The sequence below is a fragment of the Poecilia formosa genome, unplaced genomic scaffold (assembly GCF_000485575.1).
Source record: "Poecilia formosa unplaced genomic scaffold, Poecilia_formosa-5.1.2 Scaffold4, whole genome shotgun sequence".
NCBI lineage: Eukaryota > Metazoa > Chordata > Actinopteri > Cyprinodontiformes > Poeciliidae > Poecilia > Poecilia formosa.
Genome location: NW_006799943.1, coordinates 1,485,284 through 1,501,456, shown reverse-complemented (window position 1 = coordinate 1,501,456; position 16,173 = coordinate 1,485,284). Strand labels below are relative to the sequence as shown.

General features: G+C 39.2%; 1 protein-coding gene across 6 annotated transcripts in view; it reads left to right on the top strand.

Annotated features, from left to right (window-relative positions):
• The first annotated feature begins 1,791 nt into the window (after positions 1-1,791).
• Positions 1,792-16,173, top strand: part of slc38a10 (solute carrier family 38 member 10) — a 26,647-nt gene continuing 12,265 nt past the window's right edge. For 3 of the 6 annotated variants that reach the window (XM_016675024.1, XM_016675030.1, XM_007559285.2), the window contains exons 1-7: positions 2,312-2,401; positions 3,794-3,911; positions 4,086-4,131; positions 4,274-4,367; positions 4,941-5,084; positions 8,034-8,158; positions 15,397-15,499. In XM_016675024.1, coding sequence (XP_016530510.1) covers positions 2,312-2,401; positions 3,794-3,911; positions 4,086-4,131; positions 4,274-4,367; positions 4,941-5,084; positions 8,034-8,158; positions 15,397-15,499 — 720 coding nt within the window. Of the gene's footprint in view, positions 1,981-2,163; positions 2,402-3,793; positions 3,912-4,085; positions 4,132-4,273; positions 4,368-4,940; positions 5,085-8,033; positions 8,159-8,790; positions 8,916-15,396; positions 15,500-16,173 lie in introns of those variants that run through there. The other 3 variants (XM_007559300.2, XM_016675021.1, XM_007559293.2) reach the window with 2 other exon arrangements.

Below are 16,173 nucleotides of genomic sequence, written 5' to 3'. Positions count from 1 at the left end.
CTGTCTGTCTGTCTGTCTGTCTGTCTGTCTGTCTGTCTGTCTGTCTGTCTGTCTGTGTATGACAGCTAGTGAAGTAGATTTTGTAACAATCTAAAATATCTGCCATATCCACCTACACACATGTACATATACATCCACATCCTCTGTGCAATTCAGAATTCCCCTTCCTTGCCTATCAAAGCTTCATCACATGCTTGCTTTTAAAAAAAATCCCTCATCTCTGGGGGAAAGCACAACCGGCTTGAGGGGGAAATTTAAGGTCAAGACCCTTTTTGCCCTCCATGGTTTACTCCTTCCAACCCCCGCCTCCTTCTTCTCTTTCCTGGTCAAATGACACAATGGTTGTGTATCAGAGAGGGCACCGGGCAGGCGGAAACGAACCGGGGCCGCTGCCAGCAACATCTCAGGTGCAGAGGCTAAAAAAAAAATAAAAAAAAAACTCTCCAACGTCATCGACTGCATTTGCTCCTTTCTGTTTTAGTCTTTTGTTGCTTGTTTCCCTTTCCTGAAAGGAATATCTGAGGCCTCTGGAAAAACAGGATTCCAGCATGTCTGTTGGTGCTTTTGTAAAATAAATATAACAATGCAAAAATATTCTGTTACTAGCATATGACCCTCAGGGGGAAACAAGGAACAAAGAGCACTGTCAACAAAATGTTCTCAAAAGCGTAATCTATTATGCAGGAGAAGAAAAAAACATTTCCATCTAACTGATGACATATCAGCATTTCATGATGCATTAATATATCAGTAGCACTGAGTTGCATCACATTATATATGTGTTTAACTAATTATTTAAGCAAAATAAATAAAAATGGCCAGTGAAGTTAATGTCAACAAGAAGAAAGATATTTCACAAAACATTCAAACTGAGGGCTAAAAGGTGAAAGAGAGTGCTAGCAAAAATGAAACAATTGAAAACTCATCAATATTTATCACATTTATCTGTAAACTGATATATAGTCATGATAAGGAGAACTGCAAAAACATACATAATGTTTCATGTAAGCTGTTAAAAACAGCTACAATAACAAAATGTGTCTGAACAAAGTATGGGATGGTATGAGTTTGAGGTGATATCACTAAACACCACAGTTTTATGGTATTAACAAAAAGATGTGAAACATATTTTAACATTAAAAAACAAAAATATAGGTCAAATTAAAATCAAGCAACAATTATTCTTAAGATGGCATAAAAACACATTAAAGATATAAAAAAAGGAGGAGTAAATTTCTACCAAAAATCTCAGAAATGCTCGGATTAATCTCAGAAATAGAAAAAAATCAGAAATTTCATGGTTTCAAAAATCAAAATGTTGCTAGAAAAAACATAGAAATTTTGATTAATCTCATGGAAATTTCAGAGTTTAAAAAGTACACATTTTTTTAACTTTTAGAAATTTCCTGAGTTTCAAAAACACATTCTGTAATGTTGTCAATGTAATTTAAGACTGGAAAATTATTTTAAACAAGAAAGATTAGTAATATTAGTGGCCTTGGAATATTATTAAAGACTGAATAGAAAGAAAGAAACTCATAATGTATTAACTCAGTAAAACAAAATACACCTTGCTAGGTTAACATATATACTTAAAATTTATTTTTTCTTTGTTGCCTTGATGTAAAACAAGCTTTTAAAAAAATCTAAATCAATTTGCCTTTTATAATAACAACGAAGGTCTAAAGAGAAGTTGGGTTTCATAAAAAAAGTGGCATTAGAGTTTCGACCACTAGTAGGCGCCCGAGTATTTCATCAGTCCTTAAGTTGAGGCAGCGTCACTCTGCTTTTAGTTACGACTTCCTGGATACACATTCAGGGAAGCAGCCCTCTTGTATTTGTTGATGAACTGTGATACACGGATTTTGTTCTGTCATTACACGCACCAACACGCCTCTTATCCGCAAAAAAACGAATGAATGTGGCGGAATTACAAATGATAACGTAGCAGGACAGGAAGGCGGGAGGGAGGAGAGTAAGGTAGGCAACTAGGAAGTTATCGATTTAGCTTTGTGGCTAATGACTTTAAACTTTAGAAACTGCCTACGTGGACTTATTCACCTTTACCCAAACGCTATTCGGGTAGCTTATCAGCTGATATTTTAGAAAAATAAATAAAGTTAATTGCGTGTTCTACCGAGCTGTCGTTGTGTTTCCTCTCAGAGCGCCACGTCACTGATCCACGGGGAAGTAGACCAGCAGCACCAGAGATTAGACTGAGCCAAAAACAGCACCAGTGGTCCTCACGGCGGACCTTCTCTAAAGCTTTATTGGTTTTATAAGACTACTGCCACGCACATAGCAACTGAAAATGACGGCGTCAAACTGGGGCCTGATCATGAACGTGGTGAACAGCATCGTTGGAGTCAGCGTGCTCACCATGCCCTTCTGCTTCAAACAGGTGGGTCACTCAGCTGCCGCCATAAGGTTCACTTTATTCAGTGCAAACAGACGGAGGTTCACTGAAACTGTTCTGATCCAGTGTTGTTCTTTTGTCACTTGCTTTGATGTTATATTGAAGCGTAATAAATATTTCGTACGTTTTCAAATGATTTTATTGAGAAATGTATCCAAATAATCAATTCTTATTTAGATTACGTATACTTTTAAATTTTAATTTTGCTCCCCGACTCTTACCGGGTATTATAGCAATATATTTTTTAATAGTTGTGTGTTAAAAACATCTCATCTGACAGGGTACTAAAATGAGTTTCACACGATCCAGAGGTTGTTTTTTAAAAAAAATTTAAATAAAGAATAATGTGTAAAATAAGATGCATATAAAAGGAAGAGGGTAGGGACAAATAAGTTTATACTAATGTCTATTTTTAAAAATGGTTATGTAAATATGTAGTGTTTAAAAGTGAATGTGAATATATTGAAAATAAACAATACACTAAGCTAAGATATTGTATTGGTTTATAATTAGAACAACTAAGGGTGAAATTCAGTGGAAATTTATTCCCCTAAATTTACAATAAAATCTGTGAAAAGCTGAAAGTATAAATCGAAAAAAACAAACAAAACACAATCAGTTTCAAAACGTTTTTCAAATTGTATATGACGATATGATGGATTTTGCAAATATGTTTTTAAGCTTGCATTTAGGCAAACTGAAGTATCATAGCTTGGACATGAACATAAAATGATCTGTCGCTGTTATGCAATGTAAAATGGATTTCACAACCCACATTTCTGAATCAGGTTGTTGATGCCGATGTGTTTTATGTGGACAAAATGGATTTTATTTCTCACTCTGTGGATTGTAATACCATCATCTGATTATAGATTTTCTTTATTTGGATTTCTAAACTATAAGCTGCATATATATGTGTTTTTTTTCCTACTCTCTTCCAGTTCAAATAAGAAAACGATCAAAACATATGGAACCTGTCAGACACACAAAGTCGTGCTACACCTTTTCTAATGTTTTCTGTCCATCATGATCAGTTTTCTACAAAAATTCAGACTATTTTATTGCTTTCCATAAAATTGCCACTTTTAGTTTATTATTGAGAAGATAAAATAAAAAAGGCACAAAATGTTCTTTTCCAAAATGTTATAAAAAACCTAAAACTTCTGTGACCCCAGGTTACTTTGTCGCTCAAGGCACAAAGTTTGAACACCACTGGTCTAAACTGTCCATTTAAACAATTCCCAGAAATTCTGTGAAGTATGAACAGACCACAAGTAGTTCTCATACTTCATACGCTCTTGTGTTAAATTCCTGAATCACAGGAATTGAACGTAAAGGTTGGGTTTGATGTTGACCTGCCTCTCTGCTCCTGTCCAGTGTGGGATCGTGCTGGGCACTCTGCTGCTCTTCTTCTGTTCATGGATGACCCACAAGTCTTGCATGTTCCTGGTCCACACTGCCAGCAACACCAAGCGGAGGACCTACGCTGGACTGGGTGGGTAAACTGTGGCACCTCCTTGTTGCCGCAGTAACAGAAGTAGCAAGAGTTGTTGTTTTGAAGAAGTGAGAAAGCCAGCTGTTCCTCCACCTCCAGCCGTTCTGAGCAGGATGTCAGCTGCTGAAGTGAGTTTCTGTTGGATTATTCACGTCGATGTTTCCCTTTCTGCAGCCTTCCATGCTTATGGGAAACCTGGAAAAACGCTCGTAGAGACGAGGCAAGTTTCACTTTGTGTATTTTTAGATTTGAAATTTTTTTGCTTTTTTATTCTGTAAAAACTCAGCAGTAACGAGAATGTAAAGTTAATCTCAGACTTTGACTTTTTAAATGAATTGAAACTCTTTTTCTCGTCGCTGCAGTATGATTGGGTTGATGCTCGGGACTTGTATCGCCTTCTACGTTGTCATTGCTGACTTGGGATCAAATTTCTTTGCTCAGCTGTTGGGTTTACAGGTTTGAGACTTATTTTGTAAATCAATGTTCACTCTTACTCTGCTCCTCTCTCTTAAATACACAAAAATTGAGTCAAAAGCTGCAGCAGGGGTGTCCAAACTTTTTGCACTGAAGGCTGAAATCCTCAAGTTATAAGTTCTCAGGGAACAAAAACGACCTTTTCTCTCCAATCAAAAATGCAAACATATGATTGTGATTCTCTCCTTTACCTTCACAACATTAAATTTAACTAGAACTACAAACAATTACTGGGTGGCTTACCATCCCAGCCTTACAAGTAATTTTAATGAAACCAAAGTTAGTGTGACATTTGAGGTTAATAAGAATAATAATAATTAAAAAAAAGTTAGATATTTCCATTTTCCATTTAGAATATAAAGTTGCCATGGCAATCTACAATCTGCATCAAAATTGTAACTTTCTTCAAATGCTGTCAGGGGCCAACAAGCTTATTCTAAAGGCCTCAAATGGCCCTTGGGCCACACTTTGGACACCCCTGATCTGTAGCCAGTGAGTGTGACTGCGGTGGTATTTGAAGCTCCTTGCCTGGCATCGTTGCTGTGCTGCGTTCAGGTGACGGGGAGTTTCCGTGTGCTCCTGCTGATCGCCGTGTCGTTGCTGGTCGTCCTCCCACTCAGCCTGCAGAGGAACATGATGTCCTCCATCCAGTCCTTTTCAGCCATGGCTCTCATCTTCTACACCCTGTTCATGTTCACGGTAAGCCCAGTTCCACTCAGCCGCTCTCTCTCTGTCCAGTACATGTGAGGACTGTCGGTGAGGTCAGAAGGTTAATGGTTTGCACCAGCAAAACAGCGTCTGTATACATGAGTCAGAGTTTCTCTATAGTTTGGGGTCAAATCCTGTTTAACAGTACTGCAGTTGGTGGCTCTGTTGCCTTGCAGCAACAAGCTCCTGGGTTCGAATCCTGGCCCAGGGTCTTTCTGCATACTTTTTTTCATTGACTTATTTTTTTATCTAGACTACAAACTCGATTATTGAAGTATTAAAGATGAGTTTTCATTTAAAGCGTCCATCCATCTTTTTTCTTCCTCTGTCATTCTTTCTTCCTTTGGTTTGTTCTTTCTTACTTTTTTATTTCTCTCCTATGTTTCCTTTTATTTCAGTTTTTTTTTGTTTTCTTTGTTTTTTTGTTCTTTCTTTTTTCTTTCTTCCTGTCCTTTTAAAATACCAGTCAGTTTTTTTGTGTTTTTCTTTTTTGTCTGTGTGTTTTTATTCCGATGTGTCCCTGTGTGATTTTTAAATGATTTCTCTTTGGATGTAGCAGAATGTCTGCCGTGTCCTTAGCAGAAAATGATATGGAAATGAATAATCTGATGATAAACACATGGAATCTTTGTGAAAAGGACCCAGACAGGCAGACACTTCGTCAGTGGACTTTGTTAACCAAGTCATTGTATAGATCATTTGGCCTGGTTGATGCGTTCTGTTAGAAGCTATAAAGAAAACAAAAAAGTTTCAGTTCTTAATAATATTTCCTTCCAGGACAAACAATTAACTAACAATGAGACATATTGCCACCTTTTAAATGATTTGAATAATTTACAATAATCCAAACTGGAGCTCTTTAACACGTCTTCATGTTGTTCCTCTGAGGAAACCTTCAGCAGTCAAAACCTCAAAGAAATATTAAGTCATATTCAGTTATTGTACCGTTGCTAAGGCAAACCTGCAGCACTGGCTATCTTTAAAATGATGCTTCAGATGTTTTTGTGGATGAAGTTTTGCTAGTGCAAACCAATGATAATTGTTACTCATCTCTATCTTTAGATTTATATGACATGATGAACTAACAGCAGCTTTAGTTTATTGTGTATTAATAGTTTGTGTTGTTTTTATGCATGTAAAAACCAAATGAATCTAACATGCCGTTCTGCTTTTCAGTTGGAGCTCCTGTTCTGTTTGAACAAATGTTGTTTTTGTTGTATTCTTCATGAATTGTTGCTTATCTGCTCCTGTTGTACCAATGCACCACCAAAGTACTGTCTTGCTCCTGTTTGTAAAGAGCAAATCCACACTAAGTCATTCAGGCAGAAAACAGTTGCTGCACCGGTCTTTGGATTAAATCTGACCTCTAATCTGCCCAAGAAAAGACTATAGAGTTGATGCAGGCGCCAAAAATGGAAGATGTCAATTTTTACTCCAGTTTTCTATAAAGAGAACATTTCACATGTGTTCTCTTCCAAGGATCCAGTTTTTTCACATGTGGTATTCAGGTTTCCAACTTAGCAACTTTGTCTCTATAATTTAGCAACTTTTCAGACAAAGAAAATTGCTACCAGTCAAAATAGAAATCGATAGATCTGGCTTTTTAAGATCGGTGATCGGTCAGAAAACTGCAATCGGTGCAGCGATAATTTTAATGGACGATGAATTTTGTTGAGTCAGTTCTTGCTTCCACTCAGCATAACTGAACTTTGGTTACTTGGCCGTTCAGCACTGATCAGCACCAAGCTGGCCTCTGTCATATTTCTTTCTACTGACCTGGGCTTCCACAAGAACGACAGCTTATAGAAAAGTCTGCAGTGGAAATTCAAAAGCGACATCTTCCTATTGCACAGAGTGTTCTTCTGCAACACGTTTTCAGGGAGTGGAAAATGCTGTTAAAAATACAGCTACAGAACTGTTTCATGTTTTCACACAACCAAAAAATTCTCTTTATATGATGGACCAACATAATTTGACGTATTTGTGAAGAGAAGGAAAAGATGCATGCATTACAATTAATAATAAAAAAAACTGGATTCATCCCTCTTTACTCTGTAGAACAAAGATGTACCAGGCGACGTCTCAGTTCAGTTATATAAAAACCATTAGGGATGAAACGATTAATCATGATCAATCAATTATTAAAATAATGGTGAACAAGTTGTGTAATTGTTTAGTTGTTTACTGGAGTCAAAAAAGTATATTTACACTGCTTTATTTATGCATACATTTTTCCATTTAAGATGTAAAAGCACATTTTTTATCTGTGAATATGTTCTACCCAAAACTCCTCAAGTGGCAGATGCAGCTTCAGCTGATCTAAATTCAAAAAAAAAAAAAAAATCTATTAAGCAGCTTTAGCTGTCCGATCATCAATCGGTTAATCCAAAAATAATCAGCAGATCATTCCTACACCGTTTTGATAAGTCGGGGCCCCACAAAACCTAGAGACGGCCCTGCTGTAGTACTGCAGATGGTCGTCAAGGCAACGTACTACAGCAGAGCAGCAGAGGCTGGTCCAGCATCAGTTTCCTGCCTGGTGTGAGTTAGGTTGTGTTTATGTTCAGCTCAGTTTTACTGAATTCCTCCAAACTCTTCAAACTGCCATTGCTGCTCTCTCTCTGTCTCTCTCTGTTGTCATGTGAGTTGTGGAGCATGTCGGTAACCTAGAGCAGTGGTGCGGTGAGTTTGACTCTAGACCCGGCCCGACCTGGCCCAGTCACCTCACCCTCTAATAGATGTATCTCCTTCCCTCCCTCTTTCCATCCTATCCTTAACTGATCTCCTCTCTCACCCTTCATCATCTAACTTTCCTGTCTTTTTTTTTCCTCTCTTGTCCCGCCTCCCTTCCTCTCCTCTACCTAACATGTGCACCCCTCTCCCCCCTTCTGCCTCTCTCCCCTCCTCTTTTCGCCGCTGTCTCTGCTTCTGGTGATGTAGATAGTGTTGTCGTCTCTGCGCTACGGCATAATCTCGGGCTCCTGGGTGGAGCAGGTTCACCTGTGGCGTTTCAAGGGCGTCATTCAGTGCCTGCCCATTATCGCCACAACCTTCTGCTGTCACCCGTAAGTAAACCCCACCCCCACCCCCAATAACACCACGGTAAGGGCAGAGAGTGAAGAAAGCTTTGCTCTCCTTAAATCCTTCCTCATGTTCCCACCTGAACCTTCTGCCCACTCCTGTCCTTCATCCCCATCATTCATTCACCTTTTCTGGTTTGAGCTGTGTGTGTGTGTGTGTGTGTGTCTGTCTGTCTGTCTTTGGTGGCAGTAGTAGTAAGGCAGAGGGGTTTAACCAAGTTTTTTGCTACATCTCCACCCAGAATGAATCACAATGTTCTGGATGTGGTGGATTTTTTTTTTTTGAAGGAGCAAGACAAAGGAAGCGCATGCTGGTGAAAAACCTGTTAGGTTGTCGCCCAAAAGCCTCCAGTTTTCCCCAGCTTTCTATTTGACTCATTCTGTCTGATTCCGACGGGTTTTTCATCCAGGACGCGGCTTCCTTCCATTTCTGTCTCTTCATGTTTTCTGATTTTCTTCCCTCAATGATTATGACGAAAAAAATCAGCGAGCTGTCGACATGGACACCATCCTCCTTTTTCTTCTATGGTCTTCCTGTCCTCCGTCCATTTGTATTCATTTGGTCTGGGCTGTAACCCCCGCTCCCCCCTCCCTCCCCTCCGCCTCCTTCCCCTCAGATGGTGCTGTCCTCGTTCAAACACGGGCTGCTCAGCGGCTGGTGGCTAGGGCAGGTCTATGTGGTGCGCTGGGAGGGTGTTTTTCGCTGTATCCCTATCTGTGGGATGGCCTTCGCCTGCCAGTCGTAAGTACTCCTCTCCCCCCATTGCCCTACTTCAGGATAACGTCATAAAGCTGATTTAAAAAGTTTTTGTCCAGCTCCAGATTTTGAATTTATTTTATATCAGAACTTGATAGCTGTGGGCTGATACGAGAATCTCATAGTATCATCACCTTGAGTGAAAAAATAAGTAAATAAATAAATGAATAAATAAATATATATAATATGGTTTTTTTTAAAACAGAAATGTGACTGTTATTTCTACTGCTGATTGTGTTCTCTGTGAATGGAGGAATAAAAAAACAAAACGTTTTTTTTCTCTGTATTGAACATTTTCAATAATGATCTCAAAGTTTCAAATCAACAGTCCAGCTTCTTATATCTGTTGCAAAAAGAACTGTACAAATTCAAATAAAATATATTAATAACTGATTAGATTTATTGTCAAAAGCATAAATGAAATAAATACAATATTCCTTAAACCAAAATGGGTTTTGTTTTCCATCCATGGCCCCCATGTTGCAGTTTGTTAATAAAATCCCCAAAAAATAATTTAAAAAAGTGTTGCATATTACTAAACAAAATATCAATCTTTTAATAATCAGACAAATATCCAACAACTTCTATGCAATACTGAACTCTGTGCACCCTAAGCTGTCTTTAATTTTTATCAGAGTTGGCTAAATATGCCTGTTTAGTTTTTGTTGAGCTGATAAAAAAAGAAAATATGTAGATATATATATAATTTATTAATGCATTTTTGATTAATATTATTTATATATTTATCTCATGGACACTTTGGACTTGATGATTTAGGTCTATGTGATAATGAGGTTGGCCTGATGTTTTGAATTACAAGGAAACCAGTAAAAATAACGTTCAGCATACAGATGCTCTAAACCCCCACATAGTGATGTAAGCAGAAATGTAAACATCACTGCTTGCAGCCTCTTCTTCATCTTGTTAAAAAGGTTGTCCCATATACTGCCTGATAAAAATGATTTCATTTTGAATTGAAAAACCTACTGTCTTCATTGTTTTCCCCTAATTTGTTCCTCAATAAAATATAATTGATATTGAGAAGATACCTGTTGTCTTAGTTATTAATAGTAATTGTAATAATAATTATAATAACACATTCAATCATAACAATAATGATAATCAGTTTAAAATTACCATTACCATTAATTATTAAACACACCTTAGCAAGAATGTTTGGAGCAGGAAATGGGTCCCATCAGTCCCCTTTGTCTTCCTCACAGAGTGAAAAGTGTTGTAGGCTTTTATAATCCAGCTGATCAGCAGTGTGCAGCAACATATGATGAAAAACGAGTTTTCTCTACTTGTGTGGACAAGTAGAGAAAACTCGTTTTTCCCTGGCACCTCATTAAAAACCCTCTGATAAGATACTGAAGATTTAAAACTTAGTGTTCTTTGATACTGGCCTATGTTTAGTCCCTAAAGATAGCCCAGAGTAATTTAAGGTCTCTTTTTGTTTACTCGTGTCATTTTCAAGGATTTTAGGATTTAGGTTGAGTTTGTCAAGAGGGAAAAAAACAAAACAAACATTTGAGGATTTAAAGGCAAGGTTATGTTGCAAAACTGTTTGCTGTAGTCAAATTTTTCTGCTCTTAAAAGCAAACATAAGCGATCAAAAACTGCCTTCGCATTCCAGTGAAGTTCCCCCCAGTGAGTGTAGTAATCGCTAGAGCAGCAGCGTCTCTGAGCTGCCGCATTTCTTCCCTTTCATCCCTCTGCTGGCTCAATCAGTGCCTCCTTTGTGCTGTCCTCTACCGTCGCTGCTTGCCCTGGGTGTGCGCCGGCTTTGCGCGGGTGGTGGGGCCGCCTGGACCGACCTAATGGATGGAGTTTGTGTTGGATGTGAATGCAGCATTGGGGAAGGATTTAGGGGACTGTTATGGTGAGATCATTACGGGGCAGATGTTTGGGCGGCGGTGTTTTTGTTTTGTGCGAGAGTAAGTGAGTAAAACTGTTGGGAGGGGGCGGTGGCTGTAAGCCTGGAGACCTAAACCTGACTTGAATTAATGTAATGACAGAGCTAACTAAACATGGTGTGGTGGGCATGTGCATGTCACCCCAAAACAAAGAAAACATGCACTTGTGTGTGTCTGCGTGAGCGTTGTTGTGCTAAGTGATATTTGGCAGAGGAGTGGGTGGGGGGGGATTTCTTGGCCTGTGGTCACACTGAGCAAGGCAAGCACTCACTCAGCTTCAGCCAAACCACTAATCAACGCCTTGGACTGCCGCCATCTTACAGACACACTGATGTATTCACGGGCTGATTAAACAGCTCTTAGCACATTGGATTTTTATTACGTTCATGAAATGTGTTTATTTTCAGCTAGAACATTACTTAACATCGCCATTATGACGTGGTGGGAGCTGGCCCTGTGGTTTTTTTTTGGAAGTAGAATAATGTGGAACGCTTGGCTCCTCTTACGGACACGTTAAAGTGTGCAGTAGAAGCCATCCCTCTGGGAGGGGCCGGTGGCAAAAGGTTGGAAATCTGCTCAAAATGTCTGGGTATCCATCATATGCAAAAAGTCAAAGAAACTGTTGGATTTATATAAAGATCCACGGAGCAGAAAGCGTGCGGGAAAAAAACTTTGATAGAACTAGTAAAGAACTAGTAGACTAGTTTGCACTTGGTACTCAGAAGTGAACAGTTCCAATTCAGAAAATCAAACAATTGTTTGAAAATCTGACTGAACTTGTCTGTCCAGGGTTTCCCTCAGTGTATTATAAGCCTGGCGGGCCACCAGGCTTTACTTGTGCCCCTACCAGGCTAAGCATTGCTTTTTTTTTTTTAAGTCTTTTTATAATGTTTGCATTTTTGAAGTCTTTATAGTTAGTGTTCATCTTTCAATAGTACATAATTATTAAGTGATATTTTCAAATTTCTTGTTAACTTTAAAGATTTTTTAACTCAAAAACACGACGGGCCGCTGGATGAATGACTGCCCTAGCGCCCAACCATCGGGCTTAGCAAGTTCTCTGGGGGAAACCTTGCAGTCACAGCAATAAAAAGTGAGCACTATTGGTTTAAGGTATCACATTATCATCATTAAAGGCTACACGCCCCAGATAAGTGCCAGCTTTTGTAATGAACAAACCCGAGACCATTATAAATAATTCCATGCACTTTTTCACCTTTTAAAATATCATTCATGCTGTGTATTTCAGCTGAGAGTACAATTTGTGTGATGGATCTGCTGATGTAAAAAGTAAAAAGCTGCAATAGCCTGGTTGCATAAGTGTGCACACAGTGAAACGAATCCCTTAGCAAAGCGTCTTCTGATTCGGTTTCAGCATTGAGTGTTCCTGTGTCTCACCAGCCACCAATTACAGTGAATCTGATCAGCCTGTAATGAAATTCAGCTGAAATACTTGGATTTTTCATCTTGCGATGTGAAAAACATTTGCATTCTTTAACTCAAGCCATCATTTTCAGATGGGTTACAAACAATCGCAAGAATGCCATTGCACAAAAGTATCAGCCAGGAGAAGGGTACAAATAGATCCACTGCTTTATTAAGGCACTATAGTTTATATAATAAATTGATAATTTTTACCAATTGAAGGTTTGCCAATAGCTGCTGCAGCTGGTGCGGTTCTCTTTCACACTGCATTTGTCAAATGATCCAAACCCTTTAAAAACCTGTTGACTTTCTGTTGGGGGCGCTGCACCAAGAGCCACTGAAGGAAACAACATAAACTCTGAAGACACTAATCACAACTTCCTTCTTCATAAAATGTGAACAAAAGTGGAGTGGCTTCAGATTTTATTGGTTTTAGTATTTCTCCTTTGTCTTTGGAAAAAGACCATCAATCATTTCTCCTGCTAACGGGAGACTCACTTGTTTGTTTTGGGGTATTTACCCAGAATGCCCTGCAATGTGGTCCACTTCCTGCTTTTGCAGCAGTCTCCAGTCTGCTTGGCGTTCACACATTAATTTGAATCATACCAGAGTTCACTTCAGCTGAACTGAGATCTCAGTTTTTAGACGGACCAATGTTTGCTTCTTTGTTCTGAGTCAGAGTTCGATTTTGCTTGTTCACATCTCCCCAAACGAACCAGACTTTCTAGGCACACAAACTAAATTTTCTATTAAAGTGAACTGAGCAGACCTGGTGTGAATGCACCCTAGATTTTATAGAACTTTTGCAGTGTAGAGATCATGAACATTGCCAGGAAATGTTTGGTGTGTTGATAGTCTACTGCCAGAGAAGTTCTGAAATTGAATAAAGAGGAGTTTTAAAAATGGCGTCCACATTTATCCATCCACTTTCTTGCAGCTTTTTTTTTCATTACAGCAGAATTATTTCTTTGTCAACTGAATAGTACAGGACAAATGTTCCATTATATGTGAGTAAAGAGGTCAGAATAATTTATCCTGGTCTCACCTTTGTTTTTGTTTTCACAGTGGGGTGTTGACTTTTGAGAGCAATTGTAGAATGAAAAAAAAAATATTGCTACTGGCTTGAATAGCTAACGTTATCTGCATCCAAAACAAGCTAATTGTGTTCTGGGAACAAATGGGTTTCTAAAAATCTGAAAACAGCTGGTGTTTCCTGACTATTTAGCATCAGTGCTTCACAATGTTTTGGATTTATCTTTTCATCTTTTAACCTGATGTACAGTGAAACATGTCATTCCTGTAAATTTGAAGAATTCCTCCACCACATCTCCCCAGTTTCATCAGAGGACATCAGCCTTCCAGGAAGGACGGTTGAGTGACCATTAGATGCTTGCTGTTTCATTTAATGTTGGCGGAAAGATTTATTGGCTCACACAATAAAAAAAAGAAAAAGTGTTAAGAGATAGCATCCTGGTAAGGCTGGAGCTAATAAAAATCAGAGTGTGTGAAAGTGAGACAGGCTGAGAAAGAACAAGAGGAGGAGAAAGTTACGGCGTCTTGCTTCCCGTCTTGTTTCTGCTCCGTGGCTCTTCTTTTGTACCGAAGAAAGGAAGTGAGGGAAAAAAAACTCTGCCAGGAAAGTTTATAATGCTCTAAAACCTGCCAGGCACTGGCTTTTATATATAAAGCCTGTAAATTTACTGGTTAATGTGTCAATGGTCCCCTCCACACAGCCGCCCCCTGCTACAGCACAGAGCAGGAAATGATGAAGAGAGGAGCAATTTCACATTTTACCTCGGCCAGCCTTGCCTACTGTCACCTATTCTGTGTCACACACACACACACACACACACTGTTAGCATTTTGTATGCCCTTCATCACACTTCCATCCCATGTCTTTCGTTTACGAACATTTTGCATGAACTGACAAACTTCTGGCTTTTCACATCTTGACTTGGAAATCCACAGATGCATGAGCTTTGAGATGCGATTTTTAGTTCTCTGGAATCCAGACAGGAAGTTCCCTTGAGATAGAACGTGGAAGACGACTTGCTCAGTGCCTGACGTCGTACTTGTGTGATTTAATCCCAAACTGCAGAAAATCTCACTCAAGTGCTCAGTACAAGATAATTCACTTTTTCTTAAGATGATATACAAATGTATACATAACCCTAACAGTGCCAGCTTTGAAAAAAGAGGTTTGTGGAAGAAAAATGTCAGTAAGGTTATGCAAGGACTTGTTCTGCTTTTGTGACATTGAAAATGTTAATTTAATGTTTAAAATCAAAGCTAGCGATGTTTTCATAAGTAGATCCTTCCCTATATGTAGATATGAAATGATGCAAAAATGTTGGAGCTTGAAAATCAACTATTTAGGATAAATATGAAAGGGAAGAAAAGTCTTGTTTGCTCACTTAGATGAACAATTACAAGTGCTTCAGATTTGACAAAACTCTTTTCAAAGCAGGTAGTAAGTTAAAGTCTGATCTCTATTTCTTATTGTTTTTTGGCAGCTGGAATGAGCTGGACTTTACATGTTTTCTGTGTAACATTTTGCCAAAAAGGATAAGACAGAGGCTGAGTAGGTTTTTATTCCCCATAATGTGAAGAGGAAAATAAAGCAGTCTGACTCCGGTAAACTGGAAGCACTACCGTTGCCTCGCAGTTGATGAAGGCTTCATTTGAACAATCTTCCTGATAAATTAGTCAAGTTTTAGTGGGATAAACAAAAGCAAGCAATAAGATCAGATGAGTGCACTTCTGACAAGGACAGGAGAAAAGAGATGCATCATTTGATTACTGAGAAGCACTAATGGGCCCCCATATGCCTGCTCATTAAAAAAACTTTACAGAGCCAACCCCGGTATTAAATCTGGAATGAGTGACTGTGAAGATTGTCATGTTGTCAGCTGTCAGGACAGGAAAATAAACAACACAAATCCCTCAACATCTGTGGAACCCTAACCCTGAGTTAGATCTGGAATGGTGGAGTGTCTCTTCTCAGAGCAGGGTGTAGCTGTGTGATAGCGCAGGCAGCATGCGAGCCGCAGAACAGCAGCTCCAGCATGGCGTTGCGTGAAGCGGCATGCCGAGTTTTGTTGTTTTGGCCTGCTTGTTCCTCACAGGCAGGTGCTGCCAACGTACGATAGCCTGGACGAGCCGTCAGTCAAACGCATGAGCATCATCTTCACCTCCGCCCTCAACGTGGTCACCATCTTCTACATCACCGTGAGTAGAGCCGGCACTTCTCATCACACCTGTCACTCTCAGCGTTAGCTCTACCTTTGCTATTGGAGCATTTGCTTTTAGCAGCAACTAGGGGTGCACTGATCGCAGCCAATCACAGATCTTTAAAGGGGCAGTATTATGTGTTTTCCAGACACATAGTGGCATATTATAGCATAATCAATTAACTATGTTAATTTCAGTTGTTATGAAAATGCTATAAATTTCAAATATGACTGAAAAGAAATTTTACTTCGTAACGTATCGCCTTGAAATTGGGCCTCTGTCTCTTTAAAACCTCTTGCTCTTTCTGGAACTCTGCCTTTCAGGACGTCATCACAACATGGCTCCTCTATTAACCCTTTAGTTGAGAAGTAAGCTCCTATAATGAGCCCAGCAGATGTGCAGTTCCACCAGGTGTTTGCTAATTGCTGCTGGGTAGTCTGAAGGAGCTTGAATGGGGGAGTTCCTGAGGAAAGCTGCTCAGTGAGGTGGAAGCTTGGAAACTGCAGCTTGGAGGAGGAGCTATGTCTTGAAGGCGGGGCTAGGTCCTCCCAGGCGTTTTGCACACCTGAGTGGTTGCCATGGAGATCAAAGGATTTCTCAAACATGCTTGAGAACACACTCCAAGCAACACTCCAAATATGTTTTTGATGAGGGAATAACATTATAACATG